This window comes from Pollachius pollachius, assembly GCF_949987615.1.
Source record: "Pollachius pollachius genome assembly, chromosome: 4".
In the NCBI taxonomy this organism is placed as follows: Eukaryota; Metazoa; Chordata; class Actinopteri; order Gadiformes; family Gadidae; genus Pollachius; species Pollachius pollachius.
In genome coordinates, this window is record NC_136937.1 from 24620699 (window position 1) to 24644185 (window position 23487).

The 23487-nt window shown below is 43.8% G+C and overlaps 2 protein-coding genes across 2 annotated transcripts in view; both read right to left on the minus strand.

Annotated features, from left to right (window-relative positions):
* Nucleotides 1–144: 144 nt before the first annotated feature.
* eed (embryonic ectoderm development) lies at nucleotides 145–16038 on the minus strand. Its single transcript, XM_079734051.1, has 12 exons — nucleotides 15905–16038; nucleotides 13083–13235; nucleotides 12472–12564; nucleotides 12122–12187; nucleotides 11345–11470; nucleotides 8592–8673; nucleotides 8134–8225; nucleotides 7538–7671; nucleotides 6618–6723; nucleotides 5756–5914; nucleotides 5318–5391; nucleotides 145–1226 (listed from the first exon to the last, which is right to left on the minus strand). Exons 1-12 carry the CDS (start codon nucleotides 16025–16027, stop codon nucleotides 1100–1102), a joined length of 1335 nt encoding a protein of 444 aa, XP_079590177.1. The 5' UTR covers nucleotides 16028–16038; the 3' UTR covers nucleotides 145–1099.
* Nucleotides 16039–16485: 447 nt separating this feature from the next.
* Nucleotides 16486–23487, minus strand: part of pwp2h (PWP2 small subunit processome component) — a 28960-nt gene continuing 21958 nt past the window's right edge. Inside the window, exons 15-21 of the mRNA XM_079734591.1 lie at nucleotides 23193–23340; nucleotides 22404–22512; nucleotides 21848–21913; nucleotides 20804–21022; nucleotides 20383–20533; nucleotides 19677–19751; nucleotides 16486–16740 (exon numbers count right to left, since the gene is read on the minus strand). Coding sequence (XP_079590717.1) covers nucleotides 16551–16740; nucleotides 19677–19751; nucleotides 20383–20533; nucleotides 20804–21022; nucleotides 21848–21913; nucleotides 22404–22512; nucleotides 23193–23340 — 958 coding nt within the window. The 3' untranslated portion in view covers nucleotides 16486–16550. The remainder of the gene's footprint in view (nucleotides 16741–19676; nucleotides 19752–20382; nucleotides 20534–20803; nucleotides 21023–21847; nucleotides 21914–22403; nucleotides 22513–23192; nucleotides 23341–23487) is intronic.

A 23487-nucleotide genomic window follows, 5' to 3' on the forward strand; every position in this document is an offset into this window, starting at 1 on the left:
GCAGACTAATATAAATTAAATCAAGAACCACAGATAACTTCTCTGCCTTATCACAAGGTATTGTTTCTTATCAGCGGTTTGCCCCGCTAGCTGGCAGCAATGAAGTTCCTTCCTTCAAGAGGAAATGCCATTCGACTCAATACCTCCGTAGAAAAATAGGTTTTATTTGAAGTCAAAATCACATAAGATACATGTTATTAGTAAAGAGACACACTAATGCAAAACATTGAATTTATATTGTATCATCATGAAGACCTCCAAGCTAAACAAAACAAATTGAAAGCATTTGCTTGCAACAAATGTAGGTGTGACAGATTTAAATGTTTGGAAACTCCCAAAACATACTTCTGATTTCTAGTGAAACAAAAGCAAAAGCAAAAGGGTAGCAAACCTATGACTAAGGATACTGTTAGTGCAATGCAGGACAGGCCTGAATGACGACACCTTTATCAATACATTATTCCATTGCGTGTGACATTTAAAAACATTCCTGTTTCTTCCATCGTTCTGATAAACCCGAAGTCTCTTTGTAGCCAGACTGATCTTAATGGGGTTGTACAATCAAGGGGGAAGAGAATGTGAACCATGTTTAGGTTTAGCATAGTCTATTATTGCGGTATTGTTTGATAAAAAAAAAAGGGAAAAAAGAGAGTAGTTGTACATGGTATTTGTATCTCTTGGGTGTATAGCGGTTGCGATTTGCTCCTTTCAGAGTAAGACGTTTGGACGCATGTCTGCCAGCGAAGATATTCTACAGCAAATGAAAACAAATCGAGATGTACATAATGAAAAAAAAAAAAAGGGATTTTATTGAGACAGACTCACCTGAACAGTCTATTTCAATAGCCAGAAAATGGGCGACCTGTGTTTAGCGCTGTGTGACGCGTAATTCCGTCTCTCAAAGGGAAGGGGGTACAGCCCCTCCCAAGACAACACTCATCCAGGGTCAGGTTTCAGTTTGTTGAACGAAACACTTTCTAAAAAATAACAACTGTTTCTGACCCATGGGGAAAAGACCCCCGTGGCGGCTGCACAGGGCAGGGACCCTATGGTTGAACGGGTGAAGGTGGCAAGCGGCGGAGATATGGAGGGAGGGCGCTCAGCGCTGGCGGTCCCAGCGCCAGATGGAGGCGTCGTCACACACGGCGATCAGGATGCTGCTGTCCCGGCTGAAGCTGGTCTGGCGGATGGCCGAGGTGCAGCGGGGCAGGGTCAGGGTGATGCATCTGGAGAGAGACATAGCCGAGTGTCAAGGTGTCCCCGAGCAAGACCCTGACTGCTCCTGAGCAGCTGACTGCTGTCGCCCTGCGTGGTTGACTCCGCCGTTGGTGTGTGAATGTGTGAATGGTTGTAAGTCGCTTTGGATAAAAGCATCAGCAAAATCCCCAAAATGTAAATGCTAAATAGACTGACATTGACCAGGTCGTACACACATTCACACACCGACTGTGTGAACTGGTGGTTGAAGGTGTCAACCATGTTAGGGGACAGCCAGATCGTCTTGAACGGTTAGGGAGTCTTGCTCAGGGACACCCCGACACAGCCGGGGATGGAACTATAAACCTTCTGGTTGCCAGTCAACCCGCTCTACCTCCTGAGCCATTGCGCCCAGGATTGAGGAAGCCGCTAAATCACGGGCAGTAGAAAAAATGGATATGATCTGATACCCATAGACCTAGAAAAAGGACACCTGTAGTAGACTACCTGTACTTTCAGTGGACTCTCCTGTGCAACACCTCCCAAGGGGAAGATTCTACGGAAAATGTAAGCCTCCCACCTTTATCTACAAACACTACTTCAGAGGCTGTTCCACCATCTGATTCACGCTCGAGGGAGTGTGACGTGGGTTTTTACAATGTTCGACAACCACCCCCCCACCCACCTGCTTCTATTGAACCCAATGCGTCACTCAGTGTGTTTACATGGGACAGCTAGATCGGGTTAAGCCATATACCGATTTTGCTACTCGAACGGACCTTGTCTGAATGTACATGGCCTTTCAGAGAATTGAAAAATGGCCGGAGCATGGCTGACACCCCTACGCTAGTTGGCGCTGTAGCCCTTTCAACAAGTGGTAGTAGAGCCGTCAGCTGACCTCTTTACGTCACCAGCAACAAGAAGCTCAGGCGGTATTCGAGAAAGATGTTTTCAATAGACAGCTGTCAGTTCACTTCGGGTCCATGTCATTTCCCCAATGCTCCATTGTTCCAACCTCTCGGTCGTATGCGGACTCCGGCAGCGGAGAGTCGGGAGGAGTCCAGCCGGAGGAGTCCGCATACAACCGAGAGGTCGGAACAATGGAGCGTCGGAGAAATGAAATGGACCCGAAGTCAACTGACAGCTGTCCCGCATAAGGCAACAATCCCTTTCTCCTCCATGTAGCGTTTCAATCTGTACTTCAGAGAGTCAAAGTCCCTTTCCCCCCAATTCCTTCTCCACCATGGCCGAGATAACCCTCAGTACGAGTCTTTGTTGTGGAAGTACCTGAGATTCGGAGAACCCGACAGTCTTTAAGATTCATAATATCAGAGAATATCCCCGTCACTTCGGTCGCGGCGCAATGAATAAAGATCGTATGTCCGTCAGATGAAAAAAACATTTATTTTGACAGATGTGCCCGAAGTTACTAGTTTACAACCTCGTTAAAGACCAACGATTAGGAAAACATGTACTTTTAATTCAGCCTTGGGTGAAATCGAAGCGTCGTGTGTACTGAATGCATGTTGATGATGATCCACTTTTCGTAGGGGGTAATGGCATGACACCGGCTTCCTCCATCTTCTGCGTCACCTTTTTAAATAAATCGCGTTTCTTGTTTTCCGACGGCGTCAACCATAAACATCCAAAGAAATAATTAAATATTTAGATTTATAAAGAAATAAGAACTGTTTATATGTCTATGGCGACAACAACACAACTACCGTCTCCTTCTACTTCCCGCTCAAATCCCCCGGCTGCAAGATCTCGAGCACGCGCAGAACGCCAACAGCGTCATGATGCTGGTTTACATGCAGGTAGAAAGCGGACTATGAACGAGTTATCTAGGTGTTCTTATCCGATTTCGCTTGTCCGTTCATGTACTGATTTCTGTCTGAAGTAGATCTGATAAAGGTGTTTGCATGCATTTTAAAAGTCCTGGTGAGGTCTTATCCGTTTATTTACCCAATTATGACTCTGCATATAATTGCACTGATTGTTTCTTTCGTCATTTCCTGGTGAACGCTTTAACCTCTTTGTCACTCAGAGTATTTCTGCACAGCTACTAGGGCTGCACGATAAAACGTCGATAAAAATCGCGATCTCGATTCACCCCCGTGTCGATTTAAGTTTTAAATTAATCGATCAATTCGATTCTCTTTTTTTTTTATGAGCCGAGTCCAACTGACAAATGCGACTTTGTTCTTTGAGTTTAAACATAGGTCCATGGTTTAAAAGCACTCCCAAGCGCTCTCTCCCTTCTAGGTTCTGAGAAGGGCTTCACCCTCAGCCAATGACGAAGCGCCTTTTAGCAGAGATGGGACAAAGTCACTGTTTGGCAAGTCCCAAGCAAGTCCCAAGTCTTAGCAGTCAAGTCCGAGTTAAGTCCCAAGTCAAGACAGGGAAAGGCAAGTCGAGTCCAAGTCAAAGTCACACCAAAGCCAAGTCGAGTCCAAGTCAAAGTCACACCAAAGCCAAGTCGAGTCCAAGTCCAAGTCCCAAACTTTTTCAAGTCTTGAACAAGTCATCATGTTTTTTTTTACTTAATGTCATTATTAGGCTATTGATCATAATTTCAACATATCACTCTAATGTACAGTCATTTATTATCAACAGTTATAATATGTTCATTGTTTCTGTCTTCAAATGTGTTATGATATGCGCATGCGCCGAAATCGTATGTTTTTAAAAGTAGGCCTATTGGCCTAAAACGTAGGCCAATAGGTCGGTAAAAAACGCCCAATCTGGCAACAGTGCTGAACGTCCTCACCTCCAGCGTCAACGTAAATCAATGAGACCAACTGAAACAAAGCCAATATGAAACTTTAACTGTGATTCTGAAGAAAGCATAAATTATATCAAAATTCAGTTTAGATATTATTGCAGATACAAGTGTGTAGATTTGTTATATTTTTTGAACGAAGGTAAATGGTTGAACAATGATTTAAGTGTCAGAGGCTGGCCAGACGGCTTCAACGGGACCAACTCAAAGGGTTAAGTGTCTTGCTCAGGGACACATCAACAATCAGCTAGGAGGAGCTGGGGATCGAACTAGCGACCTTTCGGTTACAAGGCAACTGCTCTACCTCCTGAGCTAAGCCGAGCATACAACCTTAGTGGAAAATTTCAAACTGCCTGAAATTAATTCAATGTTTTAGAGTGAATAGCACATGGTGCATTATCAGTCTGTAGCCCTATAGTTACATCGTAACCAGCACAACATCTGCTGGTTACGAGGGTCAATATATAGAAAAATGCAGCGTTTCTTTGTGATTGTTGCGGCCAAGAATACTTGATTATGCGGCACGTTTTCTTAAAAAATGCGATGAAATCTGCGGCATATTTATGCAATTTTATGCAATGAAATTGCAGGAACTTGCAAAAAATGCAGCTTTTCGATGCAGTTCACGTCGCGTAACTACGTCACTTCATAACGTTCCCATGGCAACAGGGGGAAAATGGCAGCTCTTCTGTGAAGTAAACGCAACATTTTTCAACTATCTGCTAAGATATATGTGACTTATTTGCAACGAAAATGCGGGGATTATGAAATCATGCAAGTCCCGCATATTTTGCGCGGAAATCTGCAATTTATGTAGTGAAAGTGCGGCATATTTGAAAAAATGTGGCCCCTGCATGAATATGCAGACTTTGGCTGATTATGCGTTGAATTATGCGATCGCATATTCACGTTTTTCTGGAGGGACTGATTAACAGTAGGCGTGGTCGTTTTGCTGCCAGTATCTCCCAATCATTGCTCTAAATTTAAATTGAATGTGTCCTAAAAATAAGTTAGTCTTCATCACCCATATATGTATGGGGCACTCTCAGGATTAATGATAAGGAACAGACTGGTCACGCGAGGCATGCATGGTGTTTTTATCCATCACATGAGGCCTGTCTGGCTTTGGGATTGTACAAGCGGTGAGTACCAGCTTAGATTAGAAAAACAAGATTAGTACAACAAAATGTTATCTCTGCGTTCAACCAATCACTAGAAGCACTAGCAGCAGTGGGCAGCCACAGTGCAGTATCCGTGGACCCACTGCGGTGCCAGGGCCAATGGCACTGCAGTCATGTACGTCATGTCTTGCTCCCTGATCGGTTGGGTGATGCTTACTTGGCTTTGTGGGGGTCTTCCACCTCCAGGTCCCAGACGTAGAGCTTGCCCACCTGGTTCCCCAGCGCGAGCATCTTCAAATCAGAGGACGATAGGTTGTTCATTGAGCAGAAAGCATAGGTCCAAGCACAAATGGGATTGCCAAGATGGTCAAAGTTGAGCTAACTTCAGGACAAACAAATGGTCTAAGAGGCTCATCATCGATAGTAGCAATTCAAAAATCCCCTTCGAGGTCCGACCTTCTAAAATTATATTTAACGTTTACAGAGTTTCGGACCTTTGCTTTAACCTTTTTCTTTATTCTCCTTTGACGGCACCATTATTATTACTAAACTTGATCAATGATCAAGCACTAATTGATGGTTTTTGTACCACACAAAGGCAGCCTCAAAGTATGAATCATATCCAATAATAATGTAAAAAGGTGTGGATGCCGACCTTCTGCCAGAAGTCCATGGAGAAGCGCATGTACCAGATGTCACACTGGCTATAATCAAAGCGGCCCAGCACCGTCACGTTGGACTCGTTGGCCTTGATGCGGTCGATGTCGTCCTCCATCTTGCCCGGCTTCCAGCACACGATGGCGTTCTCACATGACTACACAAACAAACAGATGGGGATTCGGGTCACACGTAAAGGACAATTCCGGTATTTCGAACATTGAGCCCCCTTTCTTATTCGTCTAGGATGAAATATTGGTTAACACCAAAATTTTAAATGTTGGTACTGTCTCAGGTATTTGGCTAATTTCGAATCGCCCCTGCCTGCCTTCAAATCCATTGGAACGGGAACCGGAACCGGACACGGAAGGGAGGGCTGGTTGTTGTCTTTTCGCTCGGTTCTGCGTCTCAACAGTAGGGCTAGAACCGAGCGAAAAGACTTCAACAAGCCCCCCTTTCCGTTTCGGTTTCAATGGATTTACAAAAGGCCAAATAAAACACGACTACAATACTTTCGCTACAATACTTGATTAGGAACATCAACGAATATCACTAACCACTCAGTGAGTTTCACATTTATGAAATCTAACGTTTAGGATAGGTTTATGAATGCCCATAGCCACCCATTGTGACGCAGACAGGGGCGATTCGAAATAAGCCATATACCCGAGACAGAACCAATATTCAAAATTTCGGTGTTAACCACTCTATTTCATCCTAGACAAACCAGAAAGGGGGTTCAATGTTCAAAATACTGGAATTGTCCTTTCAGTCGCACACACAGTGACTTGAGACTTGTAATCACATCATACCCCAGTCGCCGTGGCAACGGGGATGTGTGTGTCGGTTGGGGTCTTCACCTTAGAGAGCAGCAGGTCTCCCAGCCAGCGCACACAGTCCACGTAGTTCCTGTGGATGTCTCGCGTCGAGAAGTCCGGGAAGTGAATCTTCTGCGACACGAATGGCCTTGGAAGAGAACGTGACAAACGACAAACCATTAGTAACTAAATGAAATACACCGAGTCGTTGTTTGCAGTAACACTGAGTCTTCAGCTATCACTCTCCTCTGAAGCAACAGGTTAACAATCACAGCATACAATGGAGACGCCAGGCACTGCATGACCTCGTTTCTCTTCAGGGAAAGTTATTGAATATGATGAGTAGAGGTGGGACAAAATATCGGTACACCGATATAGCATCGCCTTTTTTAGTGCGATACAAGATTGGATAGAATGGCGCCAAATAGACATATTTTCCCAATTTCTCAATATTTCTTATTTATTTTTGCATTTTTATGCTTTATTCATGAGTTAGACAGGCCCCGAACACAGATTTATTTTATTAATAAATAAGGCGCTCTAAACTGATTTCCCTGCTCCTTGAGGTGGCACTCAACACATGAATGAAATAAAACTTGAAGTTAACTTACCATCGACGAGTAACTGAAAACCTCGGTTTGGACCAATAATAAAGACCTAAATCCAGCACTTTACCTTTTCAGTCGTTTTGTATTCATTGTTAAGACTTATATCATGATGTATCGTTGTAGGATTGTCTTACAATATATTGATTATTGCAGAATCGCTTCACGCAATATTATCGGTTTCGCGGGCCATGTATCGTGCATTGTATCGTGATTCCCAGCCTTAATAATGACCGTGCAGAACAAAATGAGCCGAGACTGGAAAGACCCTGTATAAACAGACCTCTGTTTACAGTCTGAGTGTTTAGGGTGTGGTGTGTTGTTATTTACCGCTTGTTGTTGTCGTTGTCGTCTTACCTGTTGGTCTTGGAGGGGTTGTACTCGTAGGATCCCCGGATGGCTTTCTTCATCCTCTCCGAATCGATACGCCACAGCTTCAGAGAGTGGTCCATGCCACACGACATGATCTTCTCCCCGAGCAGGTCAAAGTCCTAAACACACACAAACACCACCACCCAAAATCAACCTCCTGTTTTCCGCAGAAAATTTTGAATAAATTAAAGCACGGTGGTGGAGAACTAATTTGGACAACTAAAATGCTGGGCGTCAATGGTCCAACTTTTGACCACTTCAATAACAAATAAAGCCCTAACCCTAGCTTAGTGTTCCTATTATGCTCCACCAGATGAGCTTCAGAGGACACAGATAGATTCAGACACTAATATACATTGTTGCTTTCCTCTGACGCAAGGTCAGGGGGCCGGGTCCTAAAACGTGGCCTGTGAAGCTCTTTGAGAGACAAGGGGCTGAAAACGAATGACATTTACTTGTTTCCGATCTTTATAAAATGGCGAGGCGCTCCCGAGGTGAACCGCAGACTTGTCCCCGGGGCCAGGGCGTCCTTACTGACGACGTGTATTAAGTGATTGATTGAAGGTTTGAGTGCTACTCACGGCACTCAGCACCTCGTCGCGATGGCCCTCCACACCGCCCAGGATGGCCACCAGCGTGTCTGTGTGGATGTTCCACAAGCGGAGGGCGTGGTCTGTGGAGAGAAAACACACACACACACACACACACACACACACACACACACTTTACAATAGAACTATTGGACCATGGCAATGGGCATCCAATATCCTCGGCTTAGATCAGGAGGTCGAGCAGGTTGACTTGTAACCGGAAGGTTGCTAGATCGACGCCTGGCTCCTCCTAGCCGAGTGTCGAGGTGTCCCTGAGCAAGACGACTCACCCTGACTGCTCCTGACGAGCTAGCTGTTGCCCTGCTTGGTTTGCTAAATGCCCTAAATGTAATTTAGTTGTATATATGCTTCTATGTGGAAATGGAACCATGGGAATGGTTACCGTAGAAACAGGGTAACCGAGGGTTACCTTCCCGTGGTCGCCTTACCTTTGCTGACTGAGAGCAGCAGGTTGGGGTCGCGAGGGTGGAACTTGAGCTCGTTGATGGCGTTTCCGTGACCTACATAGTGCTGGATGAAGCACAACAGGGAGTCAGTGATCCGCACGCACCTGGCCCTTCAAGCCTTGTTATGTCAACACAGCTGATACCGTGTCCTTACGTTACCTCATCACAGAACCGGTACTCCGGCTCGCAAATTTATCCCACAGGGGGTTATCTCAGAGCCACCATTCAAATTGAAACCCAACACATTTCCTTAACAGCCCGGCTACAATCAGCTGTAGAGATGTCATGAGAACTAGGGATGGGCAACGATCGTTGAATAGTCGAATACTCAGAGTCACGTAGAAATGTTTTTGATAAATCACCGTTGCTAAGCATATAATGACCGCCGTCAAGGGAAGTGGATTTTTTTTTCTTTTTCTGTCGTATCACCCCCTAAGTAGTCCAGTAACTTATCAACCACATCGTCCTCGGTTGCTAAGTGACGTCAAGGTCTTTGGCAGACTATTTCTCTGCTGATCAACACTACGAATGCAGATATCAAATAAATTGTAAAAAGGCCCTTCAAGCCTTGTTATGTCAACACAGCTGATACTGTGTCCTTACGTTACCTCATCACAGAACCTGTACTCCGGCTCGCAAATGTATCCCACAGGGGGTTATCTCAGAGCCACCATTCAAATTGAAACCCAACACATTTCCTTAACAGCCCGGCTACAATCAGCTGTAGAGATGTCATGAGAACTAGGGATGGGCAACGATCGTTGAATAGTCGAATACTCAGAGTCACGTAGAAATGTTTTTGATAATTCACTGTTGCTAAGCATATAATGGCCGCTGTCAAGGGAAGTGGATTTTTTTTTTCTCTTTCTGTCGTATCACCCCCTAAGTAGTCCAGTAACTTATCAACCACATCGTCCTCGGTTGCTAAGTGACGTCAAGGTCTTTGGCGGACTATTTCTCTGCTGATCAACACTACGAATGCAGGTATCAAATAAATTGTAAAAAGACACACCGTGTGAAGTTATTTTTTTGGCCATAATTTCCATATGCTAAAGACGTGTCTAGTTCACCGTCATGCAGGCTGTGTTCAGTAAAATAAATAGTGATCTGTTTTCGGCGCATGTAGGCCTACCTGCCTAAGTCCACAATAATTTTGATGTTGAATGTTGATGGAGCAGTTGTTGAAATAAACAGATTGTTTTCATACAAATCATAAAAGCCTCTCCCTGTGTCATTGTGTGTGCATGTATACAAGGTGCGTGTGTGCAGGGTTCTTAATTGACCGATTTTTCGGATATTATTCGAATACTTCTCAGCAAATATTGAATAGTATTTTTGCCAGAAATGCACATCCCTAATGAGAACCGATACTCATGTATCAAGTAGATGCCAAAATTAAAAAACAAAAAAATGTGACTATACTATTTTTTTTGAAGGTTTTATACTTATCGTAGAGTGAGTAAGACTACTCCATTCTCTCTACATGTTTATCTGAATTAAACTAGACATATTGTACCATAATTCAGTTCATGATAATCGGAATTCAACTAGACATACTGTATCCTAACTGAATTAAGGTTTATCTGAATTCAACTAGACATACTGTACCCTTGGGCTGGGCAATATATCGATTTTTAAGATAAATCGATATTTTTTCAAACGCGATATGGAACGAGACCATATGGTCAACATCAATATAATTTAATTTGCGTTGAAATTACAGCACATTTGTTCCAAATAACAGCAGTTTCGAACTGCGGCTGCCGCCTGCTATTTCGTAACTCTGCTTATGTCTCTCCCGCTCGGCCTCCGGCTCACAAAATCAGTCTCTGCCCCTCCCCCCCCCTTCCACTCACGTCACTTTTTGAAATCGCGAAACATGGAATCCGCCGGCACAAGCGGCTCCGAGCGGCTTGTTTGTAAGCGAAAGACCAACGGCTCCATAGGGGTTTATTCAACCATCAAACTGTATTCAATTCCGAACGGTAGGAATAGTAATGGTAAATCCAAACGGTAGGTAGGTATAGTAATAACGGTAACTCCACAGTAACTAACTTCAAGGTTTCTCACTCCGCAAGACCCAAACATAAAACATAAACTAGCAACCTAGCAACGCCCCCCCCCCCCCCCCCACACAGTCGTTACGATTCATAATATTTCGGAGGCGCACACAGCTTTTGGTCGTGATATTATATATTATAATGTTCTCAAATACGAGTCGGAGGCAGTGTCTAGTCCAGGGTTTATTCAACCATCAAACTGTATTTAATTCCAAACGGTAGAAATAGTAATGGTAAATCGACGCGACGCCCCCCCCCCCCGTCGACAAATATAGTTATTTATCTTAAATCGATATTCTGCTTGAAGATATCGAGATATGACTTTTGGTCCATATCGCCCAGCCCTACTGTACCCTAACTCAGTTCATGTTCAAACTAGATTAAACCAGATGTACTGCATCTTAAATTACTTCATGTTAATCTTTTCACTAGATTTGCCCCTGCCTGCCTGAGTAACACTAGATACATACTACTTTCAATGCTCGATAACTCTCCATGTTAAAATAAATCTATATCGAAACTTTGGTCAAATGTAAGTTAACATACGCTACGCGAGAATCATCGCAAACCAAACTTATGACGTCATATGTGATGGAACCAACCAGGTGAGGCCTGAGTGTCTGCGATGACCGGTACAGGTTGAAGCCCCCTCCCCACTACTACCCCAAGGCTCACCTTGATGCACTGCATGGAGATGTGGTTGATGATCCGGATGATTCCGCGGGAGCCCGCCACGGCCAGCAGGGGGTGGCTGGTGTTGGTGTCAAAGGTCCAGGCGCAGGTGTAGAAGTTCTCATCTGCCTTTGAGTGGGGGAGGGTCAAAGGTCAAGGAGAAACAGACCCCAATTCAGAACCAGGCGAACAGGCAGGCAGAACGTTGTGACGCCAACAGGCCTATCACATGCGCACTTCAGCGGTAATTGGGTGGAATGGTCAGGACACGAGTCAAAGGTCAGAAGAGGTGATCCTTGCTTACAGAGAGGTTGACCCAAACCCTACTTCCTCAACTACCACAAGACTCAAACCATGTTTAGAAGTACTTGTAATGGTGACCGTAGTCATAGTAACCTGTAGTAACTTGTGGTGAGCTGTGGTAACCTTGTAGAAGCTAGTGGCTCTTTTGGAAACGTATGTATTCTGGTGAAACCACATAAAGCAGAGCCTAAAGGATGGGGAGAGCAACTGGTTCTGCGGTGTTTGCCGTCGTTTCATCCAGCTGTTGAAATTACTTCGGAAAAAGAATTGCTTTTCATAGAATAATCCATTAACAAGAGCTCCCTAACACCTATCTGATCCTTATAACATATCTGAACTCACTGCAAGTCACTTTGGATGTTAAATGTGTGTATGTTTACATGTTAAACGACAAACAGTGAAGTTGTTGCAAAGAGTTGACCCACATACGTACAAGGGGAACAAGACTAATGAACGAGTTTGCGGGTGAAAGGATACGTCCGCGTCAACGTAAGACTGCAGCAGTCTGACCTCTCCCTGAGAGTGGCACTCATACAGGGTCACCTATAGAGAGACGGCAGAGAAACAGTCAGTAAGCCAGGCAGAGAAGCCATGTTCAGGTAGGACTTTTCATTGACATTAAACCGTCACATTATTGTAAACCACTTTGGATTAAAGTATCCACCAAAAAGTGTGACTCAAAAAAAAAACCACATGACTGAGAATTGGCTGCCAATTGACTTCATGTACTTAATAACCAACGTTACAATCTGACGCCACAATGGAAAGTACGACATTAAAAGTAAGCTCCAAGGTGCGCGCATCACGCCGTCTTTATCCCCACTCACCCTGTTGCTGCCCACGGTAGCGAACACCAGCGGATCCCCCTCCTTGCTGTGCCAGTTGAACTGGACCCCGAACAAGGGCTGTCCGTGGTCCTCCTGAAACCAAGACACACGGAGGTGGTGGACTTTACACACATGCTTCTTTCTATGCTTTTTTTCTCAGATATATCCTGTGATCGTTTCAATGACTTGTTTCCCTCGCATGTTATATTGCCATCTGGCATGAAAAGGGATACATAAAGTGTGATATAATCTGTAAGACCAAGAAAATGAGGACGTCAAATCAAAATCGCAATATGGAGATCATCAATATACGATATCTATATCAATGTTATTGATAAATGATGATTCCATATAGTATGTAAGTATATAAATGTAAATATGTGCTACACATGAAACATGTCTTTGAACATTGAAAACATTTTACGTTAAAAAAATTATCTTATTTCATGAGTGAAAGTGGCCAGTTGGCTCGAGCTTTCATCACCATTGAGAACTCAAGCTTTTGTTGTTCAGACAGAGCCGGTGACTGTGGAGCCCCTTCCGGTGACCTATACAGCCGCTCTTCCCCGCCGAACGCAAGGTTGGTTATCACATGGGTGACGGCTGCTCACCCTGAGGCTGTTCACACACTTGAAGGAGTATCTGCACTTTTTGGACTTCCACTTCCCCTTCCCCCAGCTCCGCCGGCCCGGGGCGTTGGCTGTGTTGGTGGGCGTGTCCGGGCGCTCCACGTTGGTCCCACTCTCAACGCTTACCGCGTCATCCTACCAATGGGGTCACAGAGTTAACAACGGATGCCATCCCGCAGCCAATGGGTTCAAAGCGTAAACAGTGATGGATGAGATGTCCAGCCAATGGGGTGAAAGCATTGATAGTGAAGGGAAAGTCTTGCCAATAGGATCGTAACATAATTGACTGGGATTTTCTCGCCAATGGGTTCGTGGAGTGGTACAAACCAAGGGCATTGACTGGCTAATTGCATGGAAGTATTGTGATGCCATCATCAAGTGTGAATGTTTGTGTGAAAGTGTTGCTTGTTCTTTTTGTCTTGTCCTTACTTTTAGCATTTCGTTTACCATTTTCCCTTAGTTTCTACTTTTGTTTGTGTTAGCACTTTGTATTCTTATTGTATTATTTTTTTTTATCCTGTTTTTTTCTAGTGCTGCTGGGCTATTGCAACAAACAAATTTCTCCTAAGGGGGATTAATAAAGTTGTATCGTATCGTATAGAATAATGACTGCAGCCAATGAGTTTGAGTGTAAAAGGGGTTATATTATGCCACCAGGTTTGAGTGGGATTAGCCATTACACGCCGTTTGAAAATCTGCCTTTTCCCGTGCCCCTTATGACATCACAAGTGGGCGTGTCCACATAGATGTATGATGGACAGATAAGCAACAGTCCACTGGGTAAGCTGGTGGACTGATCTATCCAGCATACATCTAGGCAGACACTCCCACTTGTGATGTCACTAAGGCACAGAGAAGGTCAGACTTTCCAACTGCTTGTAATGGCTAATCAGATATCACCCCTTTAGTTAAGGATGGCATCACCAGCAATAACAACTATGGCTTCAGTAGTCCATCCAATGGGATTTAGTTGCTAAAAGGCATACATAATGTTTTTGAAAAGCCAATTAACTTGGAGTGTTTTTAAAGTATGGCATCAATTGAATCAATGTGTTAACAATTATGGCAATTATATAATTATTATGCCTCTACTATAAGGGCAGCTCTGGGGAGATTTTAAAGGTTCCATGGCATGCCACCAGGTGTGGTGTGATTAGCCGGTACAAGCCGTTTTGGAAATCTGCCCCTTATGACATCACAGGTGTGCGTGTCCACCTAGATGTGTGACGGATAGGTGAGCAACATTTGCTACAGTCCACTGGGTAGGCTGGTAGACTGATCTATCCAGCACACATCTAGGTGGTCACGCCCAACTGTGATGTCATAAGGGGCATATTTCCAAAACGGCTTGTATCGGCTAATCACACCACACCTGGTGGCATGCCATGGGACCTTTAAGATCAAGATGGACATAGTTGTTTCTGTTCAAAGAACACCATCATTAAAAGGAAAACCTCCAAGGATAAACAAAGAGGAAGGACAGACCTATCCATCTATCTGGACTTCTGAATAACCAAACACATTTTGTAATCACTGCGGGAAGAGTCCCAGCTTGAACAGTGTCTTACACTTCACTACACCTCATATCCTATCACTGTTTTAGTTTCTCTTATTATTACTTATTGTATATTTAGGTGAGTGCTGCATGCAGCGCATGCAGTTTTATTCTTTCCTCTTTATTATTCTCAAACTTTGGGATCTCCTTCCTCAATTTTTCACCTAGAGACTCCATTCAAATTTTAAAATGTTCAGAATAGCTTGGAATCGCACTATTCTCTGATTTTTTTAAACTTTTTTTAAGATATTCTGCTTTTAAAATACTAACTTTTCTTTTAACATGGGAGTCAATGGGAGGACGGCGGAGGACGTTCAGGCAGTGTTGTCAGATTGAAAGTTTTTCCCGTTCTATTGGGCTACTTTTAATCAGGCACCAGCTCGCTATTCTCTCTCTCACACACACACACACAGACGACCTATCAGAATCTTCAGTTCCAATTCATTTAACATTTCTGCATTTTTTGCAATGCTTGGCGCTTTTCATTCGGCTGTCCCTTTATTTGTTTCCAACCATTTACATTTTCTTAAATGGTGTGCATGTTTACTCCATTTAGACTTTTTAAGTTTTGTTTACTTGATTTAAGCTATTTAAGGTTTCTTTATGTCTTAATCTATGTGGCTTTATTAAAAATATTTTCAACCTCACTTTGTACTACATTACTCACCGAATTTTCTGCAAGAAATGCATTTTCTAGTATTATATTATTTATTATTGTCATCCATGCTTCCATTAACTTGTACATACTTGTACTTATATTTACTTTATCTTGTATGGTTGCTGCTATGTGACTGTTGAGGAATCAAGCCTAAGAATTGTACTCTTGTGTACTCGTAAAATAAGATGAAATAAAAGTGATTCAGATTCTGTGTTATGAAGTTTAATTTGGGCCAGAAACAGACAGTGGTATACTTCAAGGAAACTGTACTATGAGGCAAAACCTACAACAACATAATGATGGACACGCATGGACACAGATGTGGATTTTGTTAATGGAAACGAGAAAGTGCGCTATGAGGAGACTACTAGCTGTTTAGCACACCCGGCTAGAGGGCTAGATGCAAATCCTTTCAGTCAAGCCATTTCGGCTAGCTAGCCGGCTAATTATCTAGCAGCATAGCAATTCAGTGAAGTCACTTCGGCTAGCCGGCTACCTAGCTCGTCGGCTAACTACTTTAGCATTAAGCTATCTAAACGGGCGCTCTGTTGACAGCGTTTTCCCCAAACACAAAACGACGGAGATACTTACGTTCTCGTCTCCCGACAGATCGGGGTTACTGTTCTCGTCGCTGCTCAACTTTTGTTTCTTTGCAGGCATCTCTTTTCCCGCCGCCGGCGAAGGGGACTCGACCATGTTCTTGTTTTCCCTCATTTTGCGCGGTCTCAGCCTCTTCCGCCTCAGTCTCCGCCCTTTCCGTCCGTGAAGAGGCTAGTGCAACGCCCACTCACCCGAGAAATTACATCGCTAACTCGGCATTCACATAGTATCTGTGAATACCATATAGGTCCCATGGTGGATACCTATTGTTTTTGAGTTTTTGAATGTTGACCTTTTTTTATATTTTCCATCAAATAAGGTTTTAAAAAAATAAAATATTTAGTGTATATATATATACATACATACATATACACATATACACATATACATACATACATACACACACATATATATATATATATATATATACATATATACATACATATACATACACACAAATTCTAAATCTCCTTTGAAATTCAACCATTAAAATCAGCACATTTGAACATTCCCTTTCATACAATCTCTTTAATAAAAAACTTTTACAATAACTTCAGTCAACAGTCAAACAAAGCATTTTTTTTTCAAATCAGGCATCACAAAGGAATGAAGATGACTCGAGATTGGACCCAGCCTTTTACATAACCATGACGGTGTCTTCCATAGAGGCCTGGCTCATCCCTTCAAACAAATCCTCTTCCTCCACCACTTCGTCCTCCTCCTCCACCACCTCTCCCCCCTCCTCCAGCTGTTCTGCGCTTCGCTTCAGTCCTCTCTGTTTCGACAGGGCCACCGCGTAACGGATCGTGTAAATGTTCCACTCGCATCTGAAAAGAGACAACAAAAACATTGTCAACGGCCGACGAAAATGTACCATCCATCCAGCAGTATTTATTAAACAACTTTGACCGTCTGTACCTTCATTTTGTACTCATAAATTATGTTGCCATTATGCCACGTCTGACAACCAACTATTGTGTGTCAACATGACCTTTGAAGTCTCTTTGAACATTTGTAGGCACAGCGAATTGAGTTACATTTCACTCGCAATTATACTTATATATATTCTGTAACTCTGCCTATCCTTATCTAGAATCCATGTTTATTCTTTTAGTGGCGATCTGGGTTGAGTGCAGGGCATGGCTGCCCGCACCCATCAAAGCCTGCTCTGTACAAAAGTCAGCGGCAAGTTGTAGAGCACAACGGACAGCGGTATGTCACTGATAAACCTGCTGACTGCAGCATCAAGCGTACAGCACCGCCCGTTCCGCAAACTTCCATGAGATCTGTCAGCTGAGGGGGGGAGATTATTTTTACACAATGCCGTTAGATGACTACGTAAGTGTAGCTTGACTGCGTCAGGAGACTGTGGCCCTTCACATCGATCTGAATCGGAACGCCATACGTACTCAAACTTAGGCTAGTAAGTACGGATAGTATGGATATTGGAACACGGCATTGTATTTCATTTGCACAGAGTCTAGACCTACTCAATTGACAAACGTTAACTCACTTGAAGGCGGGTGTCTGTTGAAGTTTAAAACTATTGGATCTGCCCAGTGCACTCTGGATCTGCCATAGCCAATCGCTAACTTTTGGCCGGGAATCACGTTGTGCGCAGGGTGTAAACAAACGAAACACCGTGCGTGAAGATGTCCGTCAACGAGAGCTGACTTTAACGTCATTGTTCTCAGCCACTCCCTCTGTTCGCTGATTGGACGGAGAAATCTTTGAAAGAGAAAACCAACTAACAGACCCAGACCTAGTACTGAAGGGAAATCAAAATTGAGCGGAAGTACTTAGGCGGGCGGAGCCAGGCTACGTGGACCCAAGAAAGAGCAATCTATCTTAGAAGCTAGATCATGGTCAAGCAAGGAAAGCAGCAATAAGAGCGTCACTTGCAGGTTCTTTCTTTTTACCTTTTTCTTTTTTTTCTTGATACAAACGTTAATTCTAAACAGCATTTTACACAGTAGCCTATAATAGGAAATGCGCAAAGGTAAATCAACGTCATTAAACACTGACTGCAGCTTTTTATGGGGAGAGAAACAACGGTGGTGGACATACTAAATGCCCTATCCATTGTATCGGTCTGTACAATGCTTATCAAATAAAATGTATTTATTAAGCACATTTAATAACAAGAAATGTACGAAGGAGCCCAATTTATTAGGGCACCAATTTGGGGCGATCCGAGGTCCCTTTGCCTACGTTTGGTGTGATGCTGGGGCGATTTGAAGCCCGCTGCCCACTGTGGAACGAGAGCGCAGAGCCAACAGTATTGCACAACTGAAGCGAAAGCAGCCTGTGGTTCCTGTGGAAGCATGGCGTGCCTCGGGAAGAAGCGCCCGACAGCAACCTGCATTTTATTTGTCATCCTCAAATCTGTATCATGCCACTCGGTGCAGAACAGTGTTGGCTCTGCGCGCTCTTGTTATGCCACCAGTCATATACCGTTTTGCTCCAGCCACTTATCGGGCGGCCAGTGTCACAAAACGAATACCCCCAATCCGAGTGATCGATGATAAAAACGTTACGTTTTAAACTCGTGCATGTTTCCGCACGTGAACGACTTCATTCCTGTCAACACTTCAAACTCATGCAAGTTGCAAAAAATGTGCAACAGCGCCCCCCTGGGGTCACACTTTTCAGTGGGTCGCAGAATTCTGTGTAAAATCCGCTCGCTCTCCTTGATTGGCCGCGATCTGGCATCTAGGATCGATTGGTCTTCCTTGGGTTCCCCGATGTTAACGCTGAATTTCATACATTGAATTTTGCAGCTGACTTTGGCATGTTGAATTTGTGGACGTTGAAAGTTTAATTTTTTAACGTTGAATATTTGATTTTGAATTTTTTAACATTGAAAAATAAAGCTGAAAATGATTCATTGAACATTTTAAGAGTTAACTTCATAGGCAAAAAATCCAGATACGTTATTTCAATGCATAAATATTCAGTGCTTAAAATTCAATGGCTTTTTTATCTTCAAAATCCGATGACACAGATTTACTTCCATAGGCTGCACATCAAAACAAACCTAGGATCTAGGTTTGGTTTGACATATACTTGAGAGTCCAGCCTCTCGCATATGAACGCCATCAAAACAAACCCTCATTCCTCTCTTACAAGTGATCCACTACAGAGTCTAACGTTGCAGTTCCTGCCAAGTCAAATAAGTAATTTCAAGTCACTGATGTTTAGAAAAAAAACGCGGCCAAGTGTACCTCTGCAGTGCTTCAGCACAGCAATTCATCATTGATGAATGTTATAAGTTGATTCACGCCATGTTAATGACAACATTGATACATTAATGGTATTAAGTGTCTTTTCATGATACCATATAAATGATATGGTAAGATAATTAACCTTAAAATGTCACCACCCCTCCAATTTATGGTTGACTAAACTGTCCCTCATAAGAAACTAGTTAAACCCCTGGCATACAGCAATTACTCTGAGTGAGGATGGCGCTCCCCCTAGGGGCCAATAGGGGGCACTGTAGGAGCTACAACACACTTGGCATGTCTACCAAGACATTCTAATTTCCAGATGCAGAACACTTGTGTTTAACCCTTCCAAATTTAAACTGCTAAGCTTTAATAACATAAGCCTTTTTATATAAACCAAGATATAACATTAAGACGCTTGACTATGCCATGTTACGATAGTATACGTTTAACTGACAGAGGGGCATAGGTGGCTTTTAGGAAATTTCAGGGGTTGGGTGTGACCAAGTATAGTTTGTTGTGGGTTGGAGGCTTACAGCTTGGAGAGACTTTCAAAATGTCTCTGTAGACTCTTCTGTAAGGACTGGATGGTGGGCAGGATGGCTCCCGATCTGGAAGAGGAGAGAAAAGAGACACAAGAGTTAGCCAACTAGCTGTTAGCCCACTAGTTAGCCCATGCCCAATGACTTAATACTTTATATTACTTTATAGTTCTATAAGTCTCAATGTGTTTACACAATATTGTAAACACATTACACACATACTGTATATACTATATGTACATTTATTTTACCATGGTACTTTCTACTTAGACAACCAAGTTTCCCCTCAGAGATTAATCAAATAGTACCATCTGTATTATAGGTTGCTAAGTTGCTATATGATGGCTAAGTGCTGGCTACATTATAGTAAGTTCCTATATGTTAAGTTGCTATGTGATGGCTATTTGATAATAAGTTGTTATGTGATGGCTATATAATGCCAACTGGCTATAAAATGCCTAGTCGATTACGATGCAAAATTGTTACATGAAGCCTATAGAACTATAAATTGGTATACGTTGGCTATTTAATAGCTATGTGTGTTAGTGGCTTTATATTGCTAAGTTGCTCTGTGATGGCTATGTGGCTACATTCTGGGAATATGATGGCTATATTATATATGCTGGCTCAATTACTATATGCCGGCGACACAATGCCATGTAGCCCCAAGCTAGTGCTTCTTTTAAGGGTGAAAGGTCACCTGTTCTTGAGCTTCTGTCCGTGCAACAGCAGCAAGTTCTGGGCCCAGCTCAGGTAGAACTGCAGGTGGGCAGACTTCTCCAGACAGCCCGCCAGGAAGAACAGCAGCTTCTCCACGTACACGTCGGGGAGCGAGCCACACACCACGGGGACTAACACAAACACATAAGGGCGCAGACACACACACACGTTAGTGCACACATGGGTAAGATGATCTGCTACCAAATCATTCATTTATTTTAAATACCTACAGTTAAGAGTGGAAGGGTTCAAGGGTTGGCGTTTAAGTTGAAGGGGTTAGGGTTCTAGGACATTGGAGTTAGGGGTAGGAGGGTTTGAGGGTCAAGTGTCAGGGTGCAAGGGGTCAGGGTGCGAGGGTTGACAGTGCAGGGGTTTAGACGCCCTACGGGGCGGGGACTCACTCTCTTTGTGTGGGACCGTCTCCAGGACCTCCTGCGTGAGGGCGTGCTCATTGAGACGGAATGCCAGCACGATGGCCGACGTCCACTCCTTGAGCCGCAGCTGGCGGCGCACGCTGGCGGGGGTCACATCCAGGTCCAGGTCGTAGGGGTCGAAGATCATCGAGCCGTCCAGAGAGTAGACCAGCAGGCCCTCCGTCGTCGTGGCAGCCCAGCTGCGACCTGGTGACCGAGGTCAAAAGGTCTCCACGCAAGAACTCACACTTAATCCCGTCTTTGAAGGGCATCCGTTTTTTTGTCGATATGTCGTTACCAGCCATTAAAGATCATGTTTTCTACATATCATATCATGCTTTTTTAGGGTTAATAATTGCATTTGGGAGTAATACTAGAGTAGGGTTACAGTAGTAGGGTTGCCTGCATGTTAGAAATACCCCTCATTATTCTCACTGTTCATTTCTGTAAAACCATTTCAGCATCTTTCAAAAGCCCAGTCTGCTGTGATTGGTCGAACGCATTGCACATGTGTTAGCAAATTCACACCCCCGAGAAGTTGTAATCATTGCGGGTAGCTGGGAGGCCCGACTTCTGCACTTTAGCAACGCCCACTGCACTGTCTGACGTCACACTGTTACCGAAGAATAGTTTGAGAGCAAACAAGCCGTTTCACGCACTTAATGAGGGGCGTTCTCAGTGGGCACAAATACCCCTGTCTCAGACTTATATTTGACTAGCAGATATGTTTAGCAGACATAAAACAACAAAAAATACCTATAACAGTCTAAAGCAAAGGGAAAAGTTGAAAAAGCATGATATCACCCCTTTAACGATCAACCTGTGGGAGTATCCCCCAGATGTATGCTGGGTAGACTCTGACCAGTTGTTGATGGATTGGACTGAGTGGGCCCACAGTGGGGCCAGTGGGGCCCACTCTGGGTAGGCTGTGAGCACTAACCATCACACATCCCACACTGGGTAGGCTGTGAGCACCAACCATCACACATCCCGGTGGGCACTGCCATTTGTGATGTCACAACCATTACTCACCAGTCGGGGAGAACCGCAGAGAGCTGACCCTGATCTCCGGCTTGAAGTGTCTGGAGCTCATATCTCCTAGAGAGAGAAGAGAGAGGGAGAGAGACAGAGAGAAATAGAGTGAGAGAGAGACAGACAATAGTCATGCATCTAAATCCCACCAACAGGCAATGAATATCGGACATCATTCAACGAATATAACTGACTATATAACTATAATTTATATTGCAGTGTTCCATGCAAATAAAACAGTGCTTCAAATCAGAAAACTTGATATCCCAGCATCTGAAGCACATTATAGTAAGAGTTTTAAGTTATATTTTGAGTTCATTTCTGTGGATGCCTATTTTTCTATACTTTTCCTATACTATACAGATTTTATTGCCATCACAAATTTCTATTCTCTTTTTTTATGATGTTCCTACCTCTGAGCAGGGGACTTCTGAGGGTACACGTTCCCCGCGATCATTGAAGTACTAAATCTGAACGTCACTCATGTTTAGTTTTTAGTTATTTTGAACTGAGCGACATGGGGGTTGGTACTTGAGACACTGGGCCAGCCTCTCACCTTTCCTGACGCCAGGCAGGCTGAGCTGAACTCCGTCTCCGTCCCCGGTGCCCTCGTCCACCAGCGCCAGACTGCCGAACTCTGTCATCTTCCGCCGGTCGAGGAACTCCTGGAGAAGACAACCAGTTTAGATCAGCAGGGCTTCATTCAGACGTGACACCACTTCACAACCCGTTCACATAAGCTTCATTCAGACGTGACAGCATTTCACAACCCGTTCACATTAGCCTCATTCAGACGTGACACCACTTCACAACCCGTTCATCAGCAGGTCTTCATTCAGTTGTTACACCACTTCACAACCCGTTCACATTAGCTTCATTCAGACGTGACAGCATTTCACAACCCGTTCACATTAGCCTCATTCAGACGTGACACCACTTCACAACCCATTCATCAGCAGGTCTTCATTCAGTTGTTACACCACTTCACAACCTGTTCCCATTAGCTTCATTCAGACGTGACACCACTTCACAACCCGTTTACATTAGCTTCATTAAGACATGGCACCACTTCAGACCCTCAGACTAGATCTACTGTGGCGGGCAGAGCGCCAGCTTTTTAAACTGTGTCAGAAGTAAAGAAAACATTCATCAATAGAGGTGGTCACTTAATGAATTAAATCATTTGAGGAGATGAGAAAAACGCTGCAGTCTACGCAAGAAGAGAAATGTGTATTGATCATGTTGAGTTGAACCGATAAGATGGCAATACTGTATATTAATGGAACAGACATTAACAGACAGAAAATGCAAGTAAATAGCAAAAGTCAAACAGACTATACGGTACCTCCATGGCGTCAAACGACAGGTTGCAGGAGACCTCGAACTTCTTCATGAGGATCTGCTCCTTGACGTTGTAGATGCACACAAACCTGGACTGACCGCCTGCCAAGATGGACTCCCCGTCCGCAGAGTAGCACAACGCCGTAAAAGACCTTCAAACAGGACGTAGAACGCCGTAAACCACTTTTATACTAGACACAGGACACCTTAAACAGCTTTGAGACTAGACAGAGAACGCTGTAAAGCACTTTGTGACTAGACACAGGACACCTTAAACCACTTTGAGACTAGACACAGAA